The sequence below is a fragment of the Gekko japonicus genome, unplaced genomic scaffold (genome assembly GCF_001447785.1).
Source record: "Gekko japonicus isolate JY-2015 unplaced genomic scaffold, Gekko_japonicus_V1.1 scaffold508, whole genome shotgun sequence".
Lineage (NCBI taxonomy): Eukaryota > Metazoa > Chordata > Lepidosauria > Squamata > Gekkonidae > Gekko > Gekko japonicus.
The window spans coordinates 982,638-1,001,833 of record NW_015164679.1 but is presented as its reverse complement, the minus strand read 5'-3'; the positions used below and the strand labels follow the sequence as shown (position 1 = coordinate 1,001,833).

Sequence of the window (19,196 nt, the reverse complement as noted above, 5' to 3'; positions counted from 1 at the left end):
CCTCTTTAAGAGGCCAGTGTTGGCAAGCAGTCATCAGTGGCTGAGCATCGGCATCTGGTTCGCTGGACAGATCTTTGCTGCTTGAGGAGAGAATCCCCTGATTTCCACTTTCATGAGTGGATGGTGGTGAAAGGTGCCACCGTTGAGCCGGGCTCCTAACAGGACCCTCTTTTACGCAAGGAACAAATACCCACTGGCCACTGGCCTAAAGTGTCCAGTGCACAAAAGGGGATTGGCTGGACATTAAAAAGTTTCTCTCCCCTCCCTCCCACCTACTTTCCCCCACCACTGTCAGTTAGAGTGCACAGGTTCCTCCTGGGTCTTAAAGCCAGAGTGTCCTCCACGGTGGATTCAGCACTCAGGAAGGTCAGTAAAATGCTGTTTCCTAAAATCCGTATCATGGAGGAAAGGCACTTTCGCACGGGTTCAGAGGCATTTCAAGTACCATAGAGAAAAACAGTTCTAATATATTGCAGTGTAGTGTCGGGGTTCCCAACCTTTTTGAGCCTGTGGGCACCTTTGGAATTCTGACACAGTGTGGTGGGCACAGCCACAAAACGGCTGCCACCACTTACCTTCAGTCACACAGTGAAGATCCTTGTGCTGTGGGAACAGCTGCTGCCAAAGCAATTAAAAAAAAAAAATCAGCACAGCCAATCAAATCTCCAATAGAAGTCTGCTGTGCAAAAAACCCTGCCCCCCCCTTTCTAAAAACACTTGGCAGGTGCCAAGAAAGGTGTTGGTGGGCTCTATGGCATCCCACGGGCACCACGCTGGGGACCTCTGGTGTCGTGGTTAAGGTGTCAGCTGAAGATCTGGGAGATATGGATTTAAATTCTTGTCAGTATAGCTTTGCCAACAGAAGAGGCAGGAAGGGCGATTTTGCCCATATTGATCCACATGGGTGCCATGACTCCAGTAAATCAACTTTCCTGGAGTCAGAAACAGCTATTGAGGAACGATGGGAAAGTAGAGGAGGATCCTTGACCATCAACACCCTCCCCTGACAGATCACAGGATCCATCCCATGTTCTTGGCATGTCATCATATAACTATCCATAATGAGCTGAGTTACTCATGTTCAGGTGATCATACTAACCAAAGTCAGATTCTCAAGCCACGGTTTCATGGTTTATCTAAGCCACGGGTGTCAAACATGCAGCCTGGTGGCTGGATGAGGCCCCTGGAGGGTTTCTATCAGGCCTGCAGTGAAACTAGCTGTCTTCTGCTTCTTCTTCCAGTTCTTCTGCTGCTGCTGCGTCATCATAGGTTTGCAGCTTACAGATACACACCTGAACAGCATATTCAAGATTGCAACAGCACAGACATTCGATGCACTAATTCAGAGCAAGAGGTGTCAGTTATCAGACACCGTTAAATAAACAAAATATTGCAAGAGTGCTAATGTTTTAAGCATGTTTTTATTTTAAGTAAAAAAAAACCTTTGTGTTTGTGTTCTTTATAAAGTTTATATCTCCACTACCTGGCATTACATTTCATGACACACATGGCCCGGCCTAACAAGGTCTCATTTATGTCATATCCGGCCCTCATAACAAATGAGTTCGATACCCCTGATCTAAGCTGAGTCAATACTGGCATTTTTACTGCAATGGCATTAGTTGGAATACCTGGTACAAGAAGGGACTGATAAGTTGATACACTCAGGCCCCGGTCACACGGGCCGGATATTGTGGAGGGGAGGCGTGGCTGTTTGCCCCGGAGCGAACTACTGCGCGGCCACCGGATCAAACGTCCTGCCGACATCCCATGGTTCGGGGGGAGGTGCCGATCATACGTAAATCCTGTGGCGTGGCAAAGAAGCGGCGTGGTGGGTGTTGTGTTTTTTTTAACCGAAGTGTGCGCATGAGCCGTTGGGTGCTTGTGCGCATCCCGTGGAGACTTGGGGGGAAAAAACCTTTTCGTGACGGGACATGGGCGGGCGCCGGATGCCACGCGCTACCACCGGAAACGTGATCAGACGCCCACCCTTGACCCGTGGTTTCCGGAAACTAGTACCTCGGAGGTACTAGTTTTTTACGGCGCATCTTCAGTGGGAAGCCTCGGGTTCGCCATGGGAGCTCTACCCTTCCCAGATGTTGCGGTTTGATTGCGCCCGGAAAATCCACCTATCTTCCGTCTCTGTAGTGTGGCTAATGCTCCGTGTGACCGCAGCCACATAAGACTTTCCAGTCATCTGGTAGTTTCTTTTACCTTCTTGCTCTGATATTTCTACACTGCTGCAGCTACCAGCAGTTTGAATCGGAGGCCTAATCCCATTCTCTCCAAAGCAAAGAAGGCTGAGAGAATCCGCTGGCAAGGTAAACTCCTTGTAGGCGTAACCCCATCCCCAGGAACTAGATGGTTTAGCCCAGTGGGGGCAGAGTCCGTGGACTGAGGCTAGCAGCGCAAGGAAGGTCTGTTTGCTAGAGAGCTGTATAAAATTCTGGACTCCTATCACCTTGTATAAGGTAACTGAAATCTATGTATGTGAAATGTTAATGGGAGGGTAGATTTAGTGTGACTAGTATATTGTTCTTGTAGGGCTATTATATTGTATATTATATTGCAGGGCTATTGTATTGTATATTATATTGTATTGTATTTTTCAAGCTTGAAAGCTCAAGCCCGGTTTCCGTGGTGTTCAGTTTGTTCCTTTTTGCAAGACAACTGCATTGCAAGACTCTGGCACTCGGAGGACCAGAAAAGTTGGACTTTGCTCACCCAAAAGCGGCATCGAGCAACAGCCAGTTGCTTAACTGAATTCAAAGACCCTACCTGTTGCATGTTTCCGTTACCTGTCACTCCGATGGGTTTAGCTAGAAATCTTGTATTGTTCTGTATGTCAGAGGTTTTTTATTTAAAGACATTTGATTTAACTGATGCTGTCTTGCAAGATCTGTTCCCAGTTTAGCCTCACAGAACTCACACGAGCAGAGGTTATACAGGTATCACAGGAGTTCAAGGGAGCCAAAAAAAGGTCAGCAAACTTCTGACACTCATCAGGCAAGTGACTGACTTTCGTGGCTCCCCCACCTGTAGTGAGTAAGAGCTAGAGGCCTGAACCTGAAGTCTCATAGAAACTCTGATACCGATATAACATATTGTTATAGAACATGGGTTAGAAGTAGGGTTACCATTTTCCCAATGGAAACAGGAGCCCTTCCTGCCACCGATCAGCTGGGCAGTAGGAGAAAAATGGGGGAAATGGGGCGGGAGTGATGGCCAGTGTACTGATGCACTGATGTAACCTCTGGCTTGACCAGATGCAGTTCCGCAGGGCCTGCAAGACGGAGCTCTTCCACCAGGCTTTCATATAGGGGCCGCCGCTGCCACCACCAACAATGGTGGCAATACCATTGGGATTCGGGATCGCCCTGGGAAGCTCAGCCATACATTGTGCGGCATTAACAACGTGGGATTGGAGCGATCTACTGGACAGTGGTACTCCAATGGAGCTGACTGGAAGATGCTACCATAACACTCAAGACCATCTTGTCTACTGAAAGCACTTTATTATTGTTATTACTGTTATTATTGTTACTATTATCATTTTACTGTTTTACTGGGTTTTATGCATGGGCTCTTGCCCCTTTGTAAGCCGCCCTGAGCCCGCTTGCGGGGAGGGCGGGATAAAAATGCCTAAATAAATAAATCATTGTGCTAATGGCATTAGGCCCCACTGAAGACCTCCCTCAGACCCCACCCCCAAATCTCCGGAAATTTCCCAACCCAGAGTAGGCAATGTGACACACAGGCCTCAGGCCTGGCTGCCAGTTTCCTCACAAACCAACATTTCCCAGACACCCCCAAGCATCAGGATTTGCTTTTGGATGGATGTGATCCCTTGCCTTGTGATGGGGATGAGTCTGGCATATTGGGATCACGTACTGAGGCACAAATAAAAACTAAGGCAGTAATATGAGGGAGCTTGGTTCCTTCATTAGGGATGCCAGCCTCCAGGGGGGACCTGGGGATCCCCTGGAATTACAGCTGATCTCCAGACTAGAGATCCATTCCCCTGGATAAAATGAAAGTTTTGGTGGTGGACTGTATGTCCCTATCCTCCCCGGGCTCCATCCCCAAACTCCCAGGAGTTTCCCAACCTGGAGTTGGGACCCCACCAACACCTCCCACCTGTGGCCAGGAGGGACTTGGCAATGTTACATGCTTTCTAGCCAGCTTCCTTCTGTGTGTTTTGCCCTGTGTAGTTGTTGTGTCCCTGTATTCATTCTGCCATTTTTATTAATTGTTATAGTATATGTTTAATAAACTGTTTCTTGTTCACTCTTCTGGGGTCCTCTGTGCCTCAATATTCTGCCACATATCAGGGCATGGCCTGACTGAAGAGAGCTGCCCGGGGGAGAGGGAGGGTGCCCTGGGCCCTCTCCAGTAAAGCCCTAGAACCGCAGTGGTAGCCGCCAGTTAAGGTCCTTGCCTCCTCCAGGGCTGGAAGGGGAGGGAGGGGTCCTTGGGTGGGATGGCCCTTTGCTGTGACAAGACACTAAGTGTGAGAGGACAGGAAGTGTCCAGAGGTTTTCAGTGGAGGTGTATGGATATCAAACTAAATCAGATGGACAAATGCTTCTCCAGCACATGCTTATTGCTAACTAACAGCTGCTTCAGGGTTGTTGTGAGGATAGAAAAATGGATAATCTTATGGCTTTGCCTTGCACTCCTTGGAGAAAGGACAGTGGAGGAGGAGGAGGGGGAGATTGGATTTATACCCCGCCCTTCACTTGGAGTCTCAGAGCGGCTTACAAACTCCTTTCCCTTCCCCTCCTCACAACAGACACCCTGTGAGGTGGGTGGGGCTGAGAGAACACAAACTGCTCTTTTTCAAGGACAGCTGTGCCAGAGCTTGTGACTGACCCAAGGTCACATCAGCAGGTGCAAGTGGAGGAGTGGGGAATCCAACCCGGTTCTTCCAGATTAGAGTCCAGACACTTAACCACTACACCAAACTGGCTCTCAGTGGAAGAGTCAATGGTAGAAAAAGAAGAGATTGGATTTATACTCTGCCCTTCACTACCCGAAGGAGTCTCAGAGCGGCTTACAATCCCTTTCCCTTCCCCTCCCCACAACAGACACCCTGTGAGGTAGGTGGGGCTGAGAGAGCTCTCCTGAGAACTGTCCTTGAGAGAACAGCTCTGAGGGAACTTATGACTGACCCAAGGTCACACCAGCAGCTGCATGTGGAGGAGTGGGGAATCAAACCCAGTTCTCCCAGATTAGAGTCTGCACTCCTAACCACTACACCAAATTCTGTCCAAAACCTGCTCCAAGAAGGGATTTTATGATTGGAAAGGAAAGGCTGGGTATGAACTGTGGCCAGTGGGTGGCATATTAAGCTTTTTATTCTAAAGGAGCAATATGTGAGTCTTTATTCCAGAAGGTCATAAGAGCAAAATTCATTTTTATGACATTCCCGAACTGCTTAGGAAACTCTTGGACAGACAGCAACCCTTGTTGTGGCTTTAGGGGATTTCAGACCTCTCAACGTGAAAGCAACCCACCCCCTGCCTGAGCTTCCGACAGACAGGTCATTGAGCTGCTTAATCAGCAAGTTCCAGGATAGGCTGGCTAAGAGGGTCCTATTGTACGCTGAATGTTCGGGGTCTTTACATTCTCCACTTTGAACATTAAGCACTACGGTAACTCCAGAATAAAAACAGGACTCAAATTACAGGTGGAGGAAGAGAATGAACCCCAAACTTCGATTTGCACCAGTGTTTAAACGCTATTAATAAAGGTGCAGGTGAAAACAAGCAGATGTGTTAGATAAACTTAAAAACAGATACTACTATAGCTCAGGGATGTTGAGTTGGCTGTAACTATCCTGGTGCATAGCGAAAGGTCTTTCTGGACACCTGCTGAGACCCATTAACTAGAGAGACCAGAAGCAGAACCTTCTATGGGCAAAAGATGCACTCTACCACTGAGCCATATCCACAGTACAATTAAGCACACTAAGTGTATTTTTCAGGAAGTAAGCCCCACAAAGCTTGGGAATTGAGTTCACCATCACTCCAGATTATATGAAGCTGCCTTCTGTCTGGACCTTTAGTCTGCCTAGCTCAATATTGCTTATTCTGACTGGCAGCGCCTCACCCCAAGACTCCAAATACCAACTACCCACAATCCTTGTAGCTGGAGAAGCCAGAGAGGCAATCTACCATAGAGTTGCAGTCCATCTCCCATTACTGACTGCGACTCTTTAAGGCTCAGGTCACTTTGTGTTGAAGGAGTGCATTTTTATACAGAAACATCCAGGAGACACAAGTTCTTCCCTCTTCTTGGTGGATTTACATGTCCTGGAAATTCTTTCTTGCAGCAGGAGGCCGACTGAGGGTTTGAAATTCAGCAAAACAGCAAAGAGGCTTAAGTGAACAGGCAACTTTGGTTTTATTAGCGGCATCTTCATCGGACAGCTCGATTTTGGAAAAGACTAGAAATCCCAGGAGAGCCATTGTACTGTTGTACTGTTGGTCTGCCAGTGCAGTGAAAGACAAATAAATCCCTGGCTGGTAAAACATGAGCAGCAAAACCTAACCATCTGCCACAGCTTGCCACATTATCAAAACTGGAAAGGTGGTAGGGTACTGTGCAACTGCAAATACCTACCTATGGCAGGAAGACCACCCTACAATAAGCCAAGTGGGTGTAAGAGATTACAGGGACGGAGCCAAACGGCCTGATTTCTGTGAAATATTCCAGGAAATAAGACTGTTTATAGCCAATATGCACATGTGGTTGGATACACACCAAAGCTGAAATCTTCAAGTGTTTCATATCCTGGTTTAAAGTCCAACACTTTCAGAAGTTCATCATATCATTTTTATTCATTTTGTGATTCTATCTCAATTGTGGCAAAAGAGCAGATTTCCCCCCCGTTCTGTCTTCCTCCTACAACAGGCTGCACTTAATTACAGTGCATAACAACACAAGGGAGGGAAACCACCACCACCACAAATATACCAGACATGGACATAAAAGATTTGGCACAAATTGGTCATGGAATCATTGCAATATCCCTTGGCACCTGGACAGAGAGTGGGGTGTGGGCATCGTGTTTGCCCAAACTTGTTCTCAGGGGACTTGTTATGACCCTCAAAACAAAGGAATCCAATAAGACAGCAACACACCATTTAAAAAGAAGAAATCATTTCACTGGGGAGGACTTGGCTGCCCAGTGTATCATGAAGCTGATTCTAAGGGGTAAAAACCACATTGCCAGCTGCTCCGTCTTTCCATTCAGCCTTGCCTCAACTCTCACTGTAAACAAGCTAATTATGGACTGAGCTCACTGTGGGCAGGGATTTAACTTGCCTCAGAAATAAGGGAGGGAAATTTTTAAAAGGGCCACGGAAGAGGGGCGCCCTGTCAATCTGTCACTGGACACTAAACAACAAAAAGATGTCAGCTTTAAGATGAGAGGCGTCCCTAAGAATCAGATGTGACCTGACGGGTTAAAAGGATGCCAGTGGCAGACAACTGCCTCCCCACCGCCTATGCCCAGAATAGGGGCCTCTACGCAGAACGTCTCCGTGTGTTCTTGAGCCAGCAAGCACACACACAGGTCAGACGCCTGAAACTTAAAAGGCCAAGCTAAATGTCAAAATGGGAGATCTAGTATTAGGTCTCTTATCTCTTACTCTTAAAAAAAAATTACACCTCTGTAAACGACTGAGTGGGGTTGGGGTCCGATTGAGGCTCTGGCATGGCAGAAAGGTGACTAGGCCTTTCCTCTCCATCCGTTTACATACCACATCTGCTCAGCCTCATCTGCTCTCCACCCCATGGGAAGCACAAATATATGCCATGGAACGCCTCCGCAAGATCCCTCCGGGACCAAACAGCCGGTGGGGAGGGGGTGGGAATTAAAGATTGTGAAAACAGCACGAAGGGAAGCCACTCCTTCCCCCAGCCCCTACTTTAGCCTACTCGTGAAAACCTAAGGAGAACCTCCACCTGATCTCCCGTCGTCATATCTAGCTTGGGCCTAAGATGCCCACTTCTGACTGAGGGTCACGAAGGATCAGCTGCTGAGAGAAGCTGTTGGGAGGAGGACTTATGGAATGAATTACATTTCTGTTCTGTCAAAAGTCTCCAGGCATTCTCTCTGCCCACACCCACAGTTCCTGATATGTGCAAAGTTCAAAACTATGGGTGATGGAACAAGGCATTCAATTCCCCCCCCCCAGCCCTTAGGGCTTCACTGGGATGGCTCCCTTAGTAAGCTAGTCAACGGCAATCCCTAAAGACCCACTGCTGGCAAATTATAGGACTGGAATAGCTGAGAGTCCCCATGCTATTTCTGTAGGGTTCTCCCCAGCTATAGCTCCAACACTGGATCTTTATGGTGCCCTTCAATGGGAAAGGCACAGAACCACAACACGGGCAAAGAAAACCCAAACCCACACCCTAAATTAGTACATTTTTGTAAAAGGCAACTTGGCTTGAACTGCACCTCTAGCATGTGGGGGTGAGGAGGAGGAGGAGGAATGTTTCTTTTCTCCCTTTCTCATGGGCACCAAGACAAATCCTCTCCCCACTACCCCAGATTGCAGAGATGGTCTTGGTTGCAGACAGTAGCTAGGCTTGCTTCCCCCCCCCCGCCATTCCATCTCCCTTCCCACCCCATTTTCTATTGTCACATCACCCCACAATCAATAATTTAAAATTCTCCAAAGTTCCTTCTGATAAATAAGAGTCAGAAAGCTTGATATGGAAGCAGCTGTTTGGGGACTGGATTAGTGTCCTGTTCGCAGCATAGGAAGGAAGCTCAGATGCATTCCAGGCGCACTCACACAGAGACGCCCCTACAATGCCCTTGGAGGTTGGTCACATCTTTTTTTTCTCCCAGCTGTTGCCTGGCAGGTGCGGAGACAGCACCACTGGTTCCCACCGTGTCCGTTTCAGTCAGTTTTCCACACCTTGTTGAGTGCTTTGACCACTTCGTCGTAGATGATGAACACGATGGCCACATCTAAGCACACCCGGCCCAGACGGGGGACAGTGCCCTTGTAAAACCTGCAAGGGGGTGACGGTAAAGGAAAGAGGTAAACAGACAGGTCACAAAATCCAAGTTAGGCTGCAGTAGTCCTGGGAGCTGAAACAAACATCAGGTCCATTCAGGAGTTGTGATCCAAGAACTTATTGTGGACATAGGAACAGACCGTGGGGCAGACCTCTGTCTGGCAGGTACACGCAGATAGTAATCATAACTAACGTCTCTGTGGCCCAGTCCCATCAGCCATTCATTAAAAGGAGCACCACATTTAAAGTTCACAAGATGAGTGACTAAAGTTACAATTCTCAGGATTCTGTCCAGTCAAAACATTATTTCCATGTTTCTCATCATGGTAAAAAGGAAAGCAAGCGGTCTTTGGGTTTGGACTGCTTCACAATGATTCTATGCCCCTTTGAGAACAAGGGGTTCGATCCTGTGAATCCATTTCACCAGGCCTTCCTCCAGCGCAAGGAAGGCTCCTTCGGACTGTTTTGATCCTGAGGTATAAGAGACCACCCATATGAACCCGCCTGTGGTCTAAGATCACTGGGTGCTATTCTTCCCTGTGTGCCTCTCTTGAATAAGGTAAGGCTTTTGGAATTCCTTGCTCTAGGAAACCCAATCCACCTCCTCCATTAGAGGTTCTCCAGAGAGTGTTTTTGAAGGGGACTGGACCCAGTGAGGTGACAAGCCTTTAGTCAGGGCAGGGAATCCCTGCTTCTGTTGCCCACTGCCACTAAGAGAGAGATGGTGGGAGAATTAAAAACAAAACCCTGCAACACCAGCTGCTGCATCAGATCACTTCTGGTAAAACCACATCGGGGAGCTCTAGGAATCACTGGAATCTCTATGGTTTTACCACAGAATTTCCAGTGATTCCTAGAGCTACACCATATCACTTCCACTGAAGTGAGGTGATGCTGCAGCTGGGCATCAGTCCCTCTAATGGCAGAACACGTTCCCCAGAGAGCACTGCGATCAGGGTCCCAAAATCAACTGGCCCTGCCAGGTCTCAAGGATGCCAGGCTGGCCATAACTAGGGCCAGGGCTTTCTCAGTGGTGGCTCCGTTCTGGTGGAACAAGATCCCAGAAGAGATCAGGGCCCTGCGGGACCTTATGCAGTTCCACAGGGTCTGCAAGACGGAGCTCTTCCACCAGGCCTTCAATCAAGGAGCTGCCCCCAATAGTTGAAAGGCAGAGAACCCTGTTCCTTGGAACCACTAACAACAGCCTGTGCCAGCTGCATAAAGGAAAAGATCTATGAGCCGATTATTAGGACAGATCAATGAATGGTGGCCGTCATCACTAAACAAGATTATTAATGTTTACTAGCACTTTATAATGCTGGAATGTTTTAGAAGGTTTTAGGATTGTTTATGACTGTCAGGGCTATTTTTGGGCAGGAACGCACAGGAACGGAGTTCCGGCTGGCTCCCAAGTTGACCACGCCCAGCAGGAACTCATTAGCATAATAGGCCACACCCAAGAGCAGAAACTCATTAGGATTGGCTATATTAGGGGTGTGTGGCCTAACATGCAAAGGAGTTCCTGCTTCAAAAAAAGCCCTGGGTTTTGACAACAAACAAGGTAAACAGAATAACAAGCAAAAGGTGGGTGTGGCTGGATGACCACACTTCTGGTAACATGGCAGTGCGGCCTAATGTGCTCATGAGCTGTGCTGTCGGGGGTGTGGCCCAATATGCTAATGAGTTCCTGCTGTTGGGTGTGGCCTATTATGCTAATGAGTTCCTGCTGGGTTTTTTCTACAAAAAGAGCCCTGAGACTGTTATTTATGTGTTTTTATTTTTATGTAAGCCGCCCTGAGCCGGCCTTGGCTGGGAGGGCAGGGTATAAATTTGTTAGATAAATAAACAAACTCACGCTAAGGGTCCTTCATATTTCATGATCTGGTAGGCACAGTCCCAAGTGCTCTTGTATTTGTGCGCTTCAAGACCCTACAAGGAGAGGAAGAGGTTACACACATACACCTGTCTGGCAGATCTTTTTTCCCCCCTTTGTTTTCTGCAGTCCATAGCCCATTTCAGACAAACAGCCAGTGGGGAAGGATTGACAGGGGCCATGGGCAATGACTGGCCAAACCAAGAGAAAAGGTTAGCTCCTCTTCAATGAGGAACTCACCATATTAAAAAGAAAAGGATGCTAATAAGGACACCTAGTGATGGGCTATAGTTGACGTGACAGTCTCTGACACCAAGGGAGGTTTCCTTATAGTGGGGGAAAGACTTTCTGCATACCCTCAATAATACACTCTGCTAAAAAAAAATTACTGGTCACAGGGCTGAGTTCTGGCACAAAACACAGATGTGGGAGTTATGCCTGGGTACTAGAATGTGGGACGAACAGGCTGAAATAGAAAGTTGCAAAATGTATAGGAATGGGAGGGGGAGGAGATTATGGGTAAAAGGAGTCTCTAGAACTCAATCGTACTAGTATATCTTAAAAATAAGATGGCAAAAAAATCTCAGAAAACTGAAGTAGCACCAAGGTAAAAAGTAAAGCAAATTGTTGCATTTTGACAGATTTTTGCAAGTCTCTGTTTTCTAGAACTGGCAGGGACTAGCCTAAGGCTTTATACTTGAGGGCAAGAACTTCACAATTATGCATGCTGTTCAATAAATAACTTATGTCCACAGTCACAATATGTCACCTTGCAAGGACATTAGACAGCCCCTTTATTCCACTAGCTTCTGACAGCCAATGGAAGGGAGTCATTTTATACTGCTCACCCAATTGTAAGGATTAAAGTGTCAGGTTTCTCCCCCAGGCTTTTAAAAAGGTGGCACACAACAGCTAGGGGGGGAAACGTCAAGGAGTGCACTGATAGCCACTGGGGCACAACATATATGCATAAAATACGCAGATTTCAGAGTTTACATACATACATACATATATAAAGTTGCCATAAAGTCCTCTTGCTGTATCCTAATATTTTTCTTGTGACTTGATAGATAGAGGCTATCAGCTATAATGCTGTGTTCTCGGAGTCTGGTTGCAGATCAAAGATCAAGAACCACTGTTCTGGACAAAGCGACACCCCCTCTTTAAAACACAATACTGGCCAAGAGACTTTGATGTACCTGCATCCTGGTCTTCACGACATCCAACGGGGTGTTGCCGAACACACTGGCAGCTCCGGCAAGAGCCCCGAATGCCCCAGTGACCAGAGGGTTCAACACTTTGTTGGGATCATCACCTTGAGGAGGTACATTAAAAAAAAGAAGAAAGGTATCAGAACAGCCAGTCTTGAAATGGGAACTGGGCTTACTTGTAAAAACCCAGGCACGAATCGGAGCCAAGGCACTGTTAGCCAGGAAAAGCATTCCATGGCAGCAATTTGCCCCGTGAAGGCTCAGAAACAGACTCTACCCTTCTCGTCAACAGGGGCCATGATAGAGCCAGCAGGGCTTCCAATAATTGTAAAAGCATTTCCAGATCGACTCTTGGCCCAGGTAGATCTGCTCTCCTACTCCCTAGCTTAGTTTGCTCCCATTCACAACACTCTAGCCTTTAGCCAGCTCAGACCAAGGAGATCCTACCTATTGACTTGCCCCATCTTTGCTGGCTTTTTGCCACTTCAGTCTTCTCGCCCCAAACCACAGCTTGGCTACCATTTAATTTAGCAGACTGCTCTAGCAGTTAATGCTCCTGCCAGCTCTTCCACCTCAATATTTAGCAACACTTTATAACAGGAAGAGCACTGCTGCCAGCTGCACCATCTGAGCTGTTCCTTCTGATCTCTCTTCCTGCTCCCAGGTACAAAGTTCGTGCCTGGCCAGAGCTACGAGATGATGGGCTAGAGCCAAAGGGCTCTTAGCTCTTGGACAAACTGACCCACTGGCTCCAGGTCTAGCTCAAGACATAATTTACCACTTCCTGTACTTTTTTGTACTGTTATAAGCTCCTTTGGGTCCCTCTCTGAAGACAAAAAATGGGGAATAAAGATTCTATAGAACATAAGAACATAAGAGACGCCAATGTTGGATCAGGCCAGAGGCCCATCCAGTCCAACACTCTGTATCACACAGTGGCCAGAAATACCAGGTGCCATCAGGAGGTCCACCAGTGGGGCCAGGACATTAGAAGCCCTCCCACTGTTGACCCCCCCAAGCACCAAGATGACAGAACATCACTTGCCCCAGAGTCCCTATCTGTACCTTGTGGCTAATAGCCACTGATGGACCTCTGCCCCATATGCTTATCTAATTCCCTTTTGAAGCCGTCCATGCTTGTAGCCGCCACCGCTTCCTGTGGCAGTGAATTCCAAGTGTAGATCACTCTTTGGGTGTAGAGTGACACCTCTGCCACTAGAAGGACAGCAAGTCTGACCACTGGTCCTCCTATTACTGTACTGTCTACTTTGGCAGCAGTACTCCAGTCCTTAGGCCATTAACTTGGTATGAGCAGGGGATCTTCGGCATGAAATCTAGAACCTGCTGCCTGAAAGCAGGTGTCCCATCACTCAGCCACAACCTCTCTCAGTAGGCAAATATGCCTTTTACTGAATCAACACACTGGACCACTAAAGCTCAGCATTGTCTGCTCCAGACAGTGGCCACCCTCCAGAGGCTCAGGCATGGAAACCCACCCCCCCAATCTGATATTTTTAACAGGAGATGATGGGGAGCAGACCAGGGACTTTCTGCATGCAAAGCAAGTACTCTACCCTTGCGTCCCAGCTTGCCAGCAACTTGATTACTGACAGTGTGATATAAAAACACAGCAACAAAAGAGGTGAAGAACAGCATGGTAAAAAGATAATGGATAGCATGTTTTTCTGCTTTTTTTTTTTTTGCATTTTAAATAAACATCCAAAGGACTTGCTTTCCTTAACAGTGGGGGGTTGACTTTAGGAAGCCGACTTGTTTTTAAGCAGCATGTCCCCCAAAGCTGGTAGTTAAAATCAAAACGAGAGCAGATGAGTATACTTCAGAGAGATCAAGAGTTTTGCACTGACTGCAATATACTGTACCGCTGTGAGGATGGGGAAAATGCAAAGGTAGGTGGACACCACCACCTAGTGGCTTGGCTTCAAATAAGGCTATGCTTCTTAAAAAGACAATTCCATATAATACTTTTGTATTAGGACTAACCCAACGACACACACAAATACGTGCCTTGGTTTGGCAGCTAGAACTCGGAGACACCACAGGGTAGGCGGAAAAGGCAACAAGAGCTTGCCCTTGGCCTGCCTCTGCATCATGACTCTGGACTTCCCTGGTGGTCTCCCATCTAAATGCTAGCCAGGGCCAATCCTGCTTAGCTTCCGAGACTGGATGAGATCAGGCTAGCCTGGGCTACCGAGGTGAGGGCCCCTTCTAGTTCGTATCAACTAAGAGACCATTGCTAAGACTGGCTGCAACATTACCAGCACACCCAAACAGTCCTGCACCCCCCCCCCCGTTTGCTTTTCCTGCCTCCTTTAATGCCATTGGCCAACCTTCTCTGACATCACAAACAGCCTGTCCTGGCCCTCTTAATTCATCCTCATGAGACCAGTGGCTGAGCTGTTCTGCTCCATAAACACCCGGTGTGAAATCAGTTACCATACAGCTGCAGATCACTTCGGTGGCTTTAGGGCCTCTAGCCACAGAAGCGCAGGCAACATTGCCATTGATTACATTTTAATCTCATGCTCCCTCCAAGGAACTCAGGAAAGCATGTTCTTGCCTATATTTTATATTTTATCTTCACTACAGTCCTTCAAGGTTGGTTAGTCTGAATGAGGGTGATTGTTCCAAGGCCACCCAGCAGAGATTTAGACATGGGTCTTTCCAGAACTTATCAGACACCAACCTCTACACCAGGGTTAGGAGCTGGGGTACTCACTGGGGCTAACAGAATTAGCTGAGATCTGGGAAGTCCCCAGTTTACGTCACCTCTGCCACACTCCTTTCCCCCACCCCCCTGATGCAGGCTCCACTATATGAGGAAAATAAAATTGGCCTGCTTTACAAGGCTGTTGTAAGTAACAAGCAAATTTATGTGAAGCACACTGTAAAATTAAATATTCTTCCACACAGGGTCCACTGTCTAGGGTAAAACCCTTTCCCCTCATTCTTTTTTTTTAAATCACCCTCCACAAAACCAGGGGCATCTGTGAATGTTATGTAAAGAAAACCAAAAGTTCCACTCATGCAAATTTAAAGTGATTTCTTCTTCCTTCCCTTTGATGTATTTCATCCGATAGCATCATGGATTTCAGCCTATAGCATCATGTGGAGAGCACCTGTCAGAAGGAAAGCAGAGCATGCTGGGAATGGATGCGATTACAGATGGGCCAAATACCTTTGTACCAATTCCTGAGTGCCGTCATTACATAAAAGCGGATAGCCTGGTTTGATCCCTGTTTTAGGACAGTGGCTGTTAAGCCTTGGTATGTTCCCTTCAAGCCTGCAGCAGAAAAGGAAAAAAGAGAAACTTAATGACTTTTCTGGCAGAAGACTGTTTTTTCACACAGATATCAATCCTAACCTGGGGGGGGGACATAGTCTGTTCCTAGTGTGTGTTCTTTACATACATCAGAAAGTCAACTTTGCCTCTCTGGCTATACCATAAACAAAAATGTGCAGTCCCAGAGATGGGTCCAAATTGACATCTTCTACATCTTATTTGTGCTTTGTTTGACATTTCTGCAGCCCCAGTCCTGTTAACATTGCTTATTAGAACTCTCATCCTATTGACTGCATCAATTAACATTGTGAAATCCACCTGGAGTCCCAGAGGAAAAGAGGGACTATAAAGTAAATAAATAAGTTCAACTTACAACTGCTCTGTGACAGAAATAAAAAGGTGCCATACACCTAAGTGGTTAGCCATTCGCACCCTGAACTGTTGTGCTAACATCCATGTTGATTTATTCTGGAAGCGCCTGTCTGTTGGGTTAATGTCATAAAGTCAGATGCTGTGTTGGGGAGCCTGAACTGTGTGGAGAGGTGGCACAGGCATTTAAAAAAATAAATATAATAAATATGTAGGCAACTTTAGTGGCCCAACAGATCTGAGGCAACTCAAAAATAACAACCCAATCCCCCACACCCTCCAAGATCCCAACAAAGACCACACAGAGGCTTCAGGAGAACAAAACTTTGGGGATTTGAAGGGGCTGCTCTGCTTCGCCTCCCGGTGAGCTGGTAAAAGGACAGTCCCATTTTGTTTCACGAATCATTTGGAAAGCAGAAGGATCTATTCTCCTTTAAATGAGGCAGCCACTAGGGGCAGTGTTGCACCAAATCTAGCAATTCCCAGGCCTCACCTTGTTCCCGAACTATCTCTCTCACTCCATGGAAGAAACCTCGATACTTTGGCTTTGGTGAGCATTGGTCATGGATAAACTTCACCTGCAAAGAGGACACCAGAACCCTTTTCGTCATTCACGATCAACAGCCATCAAAATACCACACTGCCTCTACCTTGGGCAGAGTCCAGTGGTAGAGTATTAAGAAAGATCCAGGTTCAGTCCCTGCTGTTTCCACTTAACAGGTGTTAGGAAAGACCCTTCTCTGCTTGAGTCCTGGGAAAACTGCTGTGCATCACAGTGGATAATACTGTGCTAGACGGACCAATGGTCCAGCTCAATACAGATAGATCTCACAGAGAAATACAAAAGCCTAGCAAAGTATGCTGGGTCATTCTTGAAAGACAGGTCCTTTAAGGGCTACTAGCGACCATAGCTAAAAACTGAATCTGTGTTCAGACACAGAGAGAGAGAGAGTAATGGGACAGATCCTACCCCTATACTACCAGTTCACTGAACAAAGTTTATTTGCTTATTTAAATATTTATATTTCACCTTAACTTTCGGCTCAAGTAGGACGCCTTCTTCCAACTTAAGCAGCTCTTCCGCTGGAGGAAGAACCACTGAGATTGGGGGAAGTCTCCTTAGGCTGGAGGAAGGCTACCTGGAAGATGACTAGATCTGCTCCACTATCTGCAGGACAATCAGGGAAGGCTCTTCCCATCATGTCCTGGTTGTGAGCTCTCTAACACCTCTGTCTGTCCACTGCTGGAGACAGACTGGTCCGAGCAGGCAAAGCAGTTCTTTTAAGCCTCCAACCCTTCACTGCCCTTTGACACACCTGTAACAATATACACAAAAAGCAGCACATGGCACAAGTTCTGTCAAGCTCCTCACCTAACGGGGATATCTCTGCAGAAGTCACCTCCCCACGATGCCCCACCCAGGAGGAACAGCAGTTTCAGAGGAAGAACAGGTTGTATTTGGGGGGGGGATTTAGTTTATTTATTGGTTTATTTGATTCATATCCCTCCCTCCCTGCTGGAGCAGGCTCAGGGTGGCTTACAAGAATACATAAAAACAATTACGACATAGATAGAACCATCTAAAAATAATTCGAAACATAAAAGTGCTAGCTAGTTGTAAACGAATACATCAGGGATGGCAGCTGTTTCTTTATTAATCAGTTCTCGATCTGCCTCGGCTGCCTCTTTAATGATGAAGCTGGTGGTGGCGATGGTGGAGGTGGCTCCTTAGTCAAAGGCCTGGTGGAAGAGCTCCATCTTGCAGGCCCTGTGGAACTGTAAAAGGTCCCGCAGGGCCCTGGTCTCTTCTGGGAGCTCATTAAGCCCCCCTCCTCCATTACCATAGCCCTTTGCTATTCCTTTCCTTCTTCCTGTTAAATTACATGTCAGGAGATTTGATCATAGATCCCCATCATCATATGTGGTTTGAATCAGAACCTTTATTTTTGAATTCTCAAACTGAGAGCCAGAAAATTACACTCTTCTCCCAGCCCTTGATTACCTTAACAGTTTCCATGGGGCACACGACCACCACTGCTTCAGCCACACCAGCCCCCAGGCCGGCAAGGAGGCCACGTGTGCTATCCAGCTTCCCTTGTGAATCTCTCATTTGGTTGCTGAGGAATTCAAACATGCCAAACCTGACAGAGGAAGAAGAGCGGACCATGAAACAAATATTCTTCCCCCAAAGATGACAAGTGTCATGTTAATTTGCTTTACACATATGCACACTGCTAAAGAGAACCAAGTTTCTGAGACAGTGAAAAAGTTAATACCAAAAAAAACCCCCACAAAAATGTCAACGAAACACCCTTAAATCCTGGATGCCAATCCCATCGTGCTAGAGTGAGTGGCGAGGCACAAACACAGAAAGCAATCCATCCATTTGGTTATAATTTTAGGCTACTTAAAAAAAAACTTCTGAAGAAGTGAGCAGTGATACTCCACCACAAATGTTGTTAGTCTTTAAGGTGCTACTGGACTCCTACTCTTTTCTTCAGCTAATATGGCTACCCATCTTCCGGGGAAAAACCAACAACCATGGAGCACAAAACAAAATTGAGAATCTTCATAATCAAAACAGGCTCATATTTTCTCCCCCACAGGAGATCAAAAGTTAAAAGTGAACAGCTATTACCTCACGGCGGCCTTCGGTATGGAGCCATAGACCAACGAGCTGAGACCTCGGTAAAGTCCTCTGATACCATGGCCTTTGACAGTCTGTGACACACAGTCCGCTGAAGGAGAAAATGGCAAAGGTCGGGGTGGGTGGGAGGAGAGGGAACTGCTATTATTTGATCAAAAAGACCTCAAGCATTAACATGCCATGTTCCAGCATACACAAAGTGCCATATATTACTAGATGGATTAGAAAGGATCCAGTGGGCCAAAAGGCCGGTTTTTGCAATATCCTGCACCAGGGGCTCCTGAGCAGGATGCAGTCCATGAAGTAACTACATTCACACCTAATGGTCCCATTTACCTGGGAAAGTTCCTATTTCCTGGGACCTATATAGTGTGGTTAAGTGGTTACAGTATCCATTAGGATTTGGGAGAACCAGGTTCAAATGCCTACTCTGTCTTAGCGGTTTGTTGGATGACCTTGGGGCAGTCACATACCTCTCAGCCTAACCTAACTTACAGAGGGGTGGTGAGCATAAAATGGAGGACAGGAGAACAAGTTGCTCCCCATTGAGGAGAAAGGCTGGGTATACCTGAGGTAAAATAAATCACTGCTTTATTTTTGCCATTGGAAGGTCTTTGTTAAAACTTTTAGTGCTTGTTAGAGTGGTCATTCATCGCAGTCCAGATCCCACCCCAGAGCTCCTAGAAGTTAATTATTAAATGTCATAATGAATGTATCCCCTCTTTGGGGCACAAGCATGAAATATATGTGCACAAA

The 19,196-nt window shown here is 46.9% G+C and overlaps 1 protein-coding gene across 1 annotated transcript in view; it reads right to left on the bottom strand.

Annotated features, from left to right (window-relative positions):
• Nucleotides 1-6,396: 6,396 nt before the first annotated feature.
• Nucleotides 6,397-19,196, bottom strand: part of SLC25A1 (solute carrier family 25 (mitochondrial carrier; citrate transporter), member 1) — a 58,600-nt gene continuing 45,800 nt past the window's right edge. The window contains exons 3-9 of the mRNA XM_015409290.1: nucleotides 18,432-18,531; nucleotides 17,796-17,934; nucleotides 16,287-16,371; nucleotides 15,320-15,424; nucleotides 12,112-12,227; nucleotides 10,895-10,968; nucleotides 6,397-9,033 (exon numbers count right to left, since the gene is read on the bottom strand). Coding sequence (XP_015264776.1) covers nucleotides 8,919-9,033; nucleotides 10,895-10,968; nucleotides 12,112-12,227; nucleotides 15,320-15,424; nucleotides 16,287-16,371; nucleotides 17,796-17,934; nucleotides 18,432-18,531 — 734 coding nt within the window. The 3' untranslated portion in view covers nucleotides 6,397-8,918. The remainder of the gene's footprint in view (nucleotides 9,034-10,894; nucleotides 10,969-12,111; nucleotides 12,228-15,319; nucleotides 15,425-16,286; nucleotides 16,372-17,795; nucleotides 17,935-18,431; nucleotides 18,532-19,196) is intronic.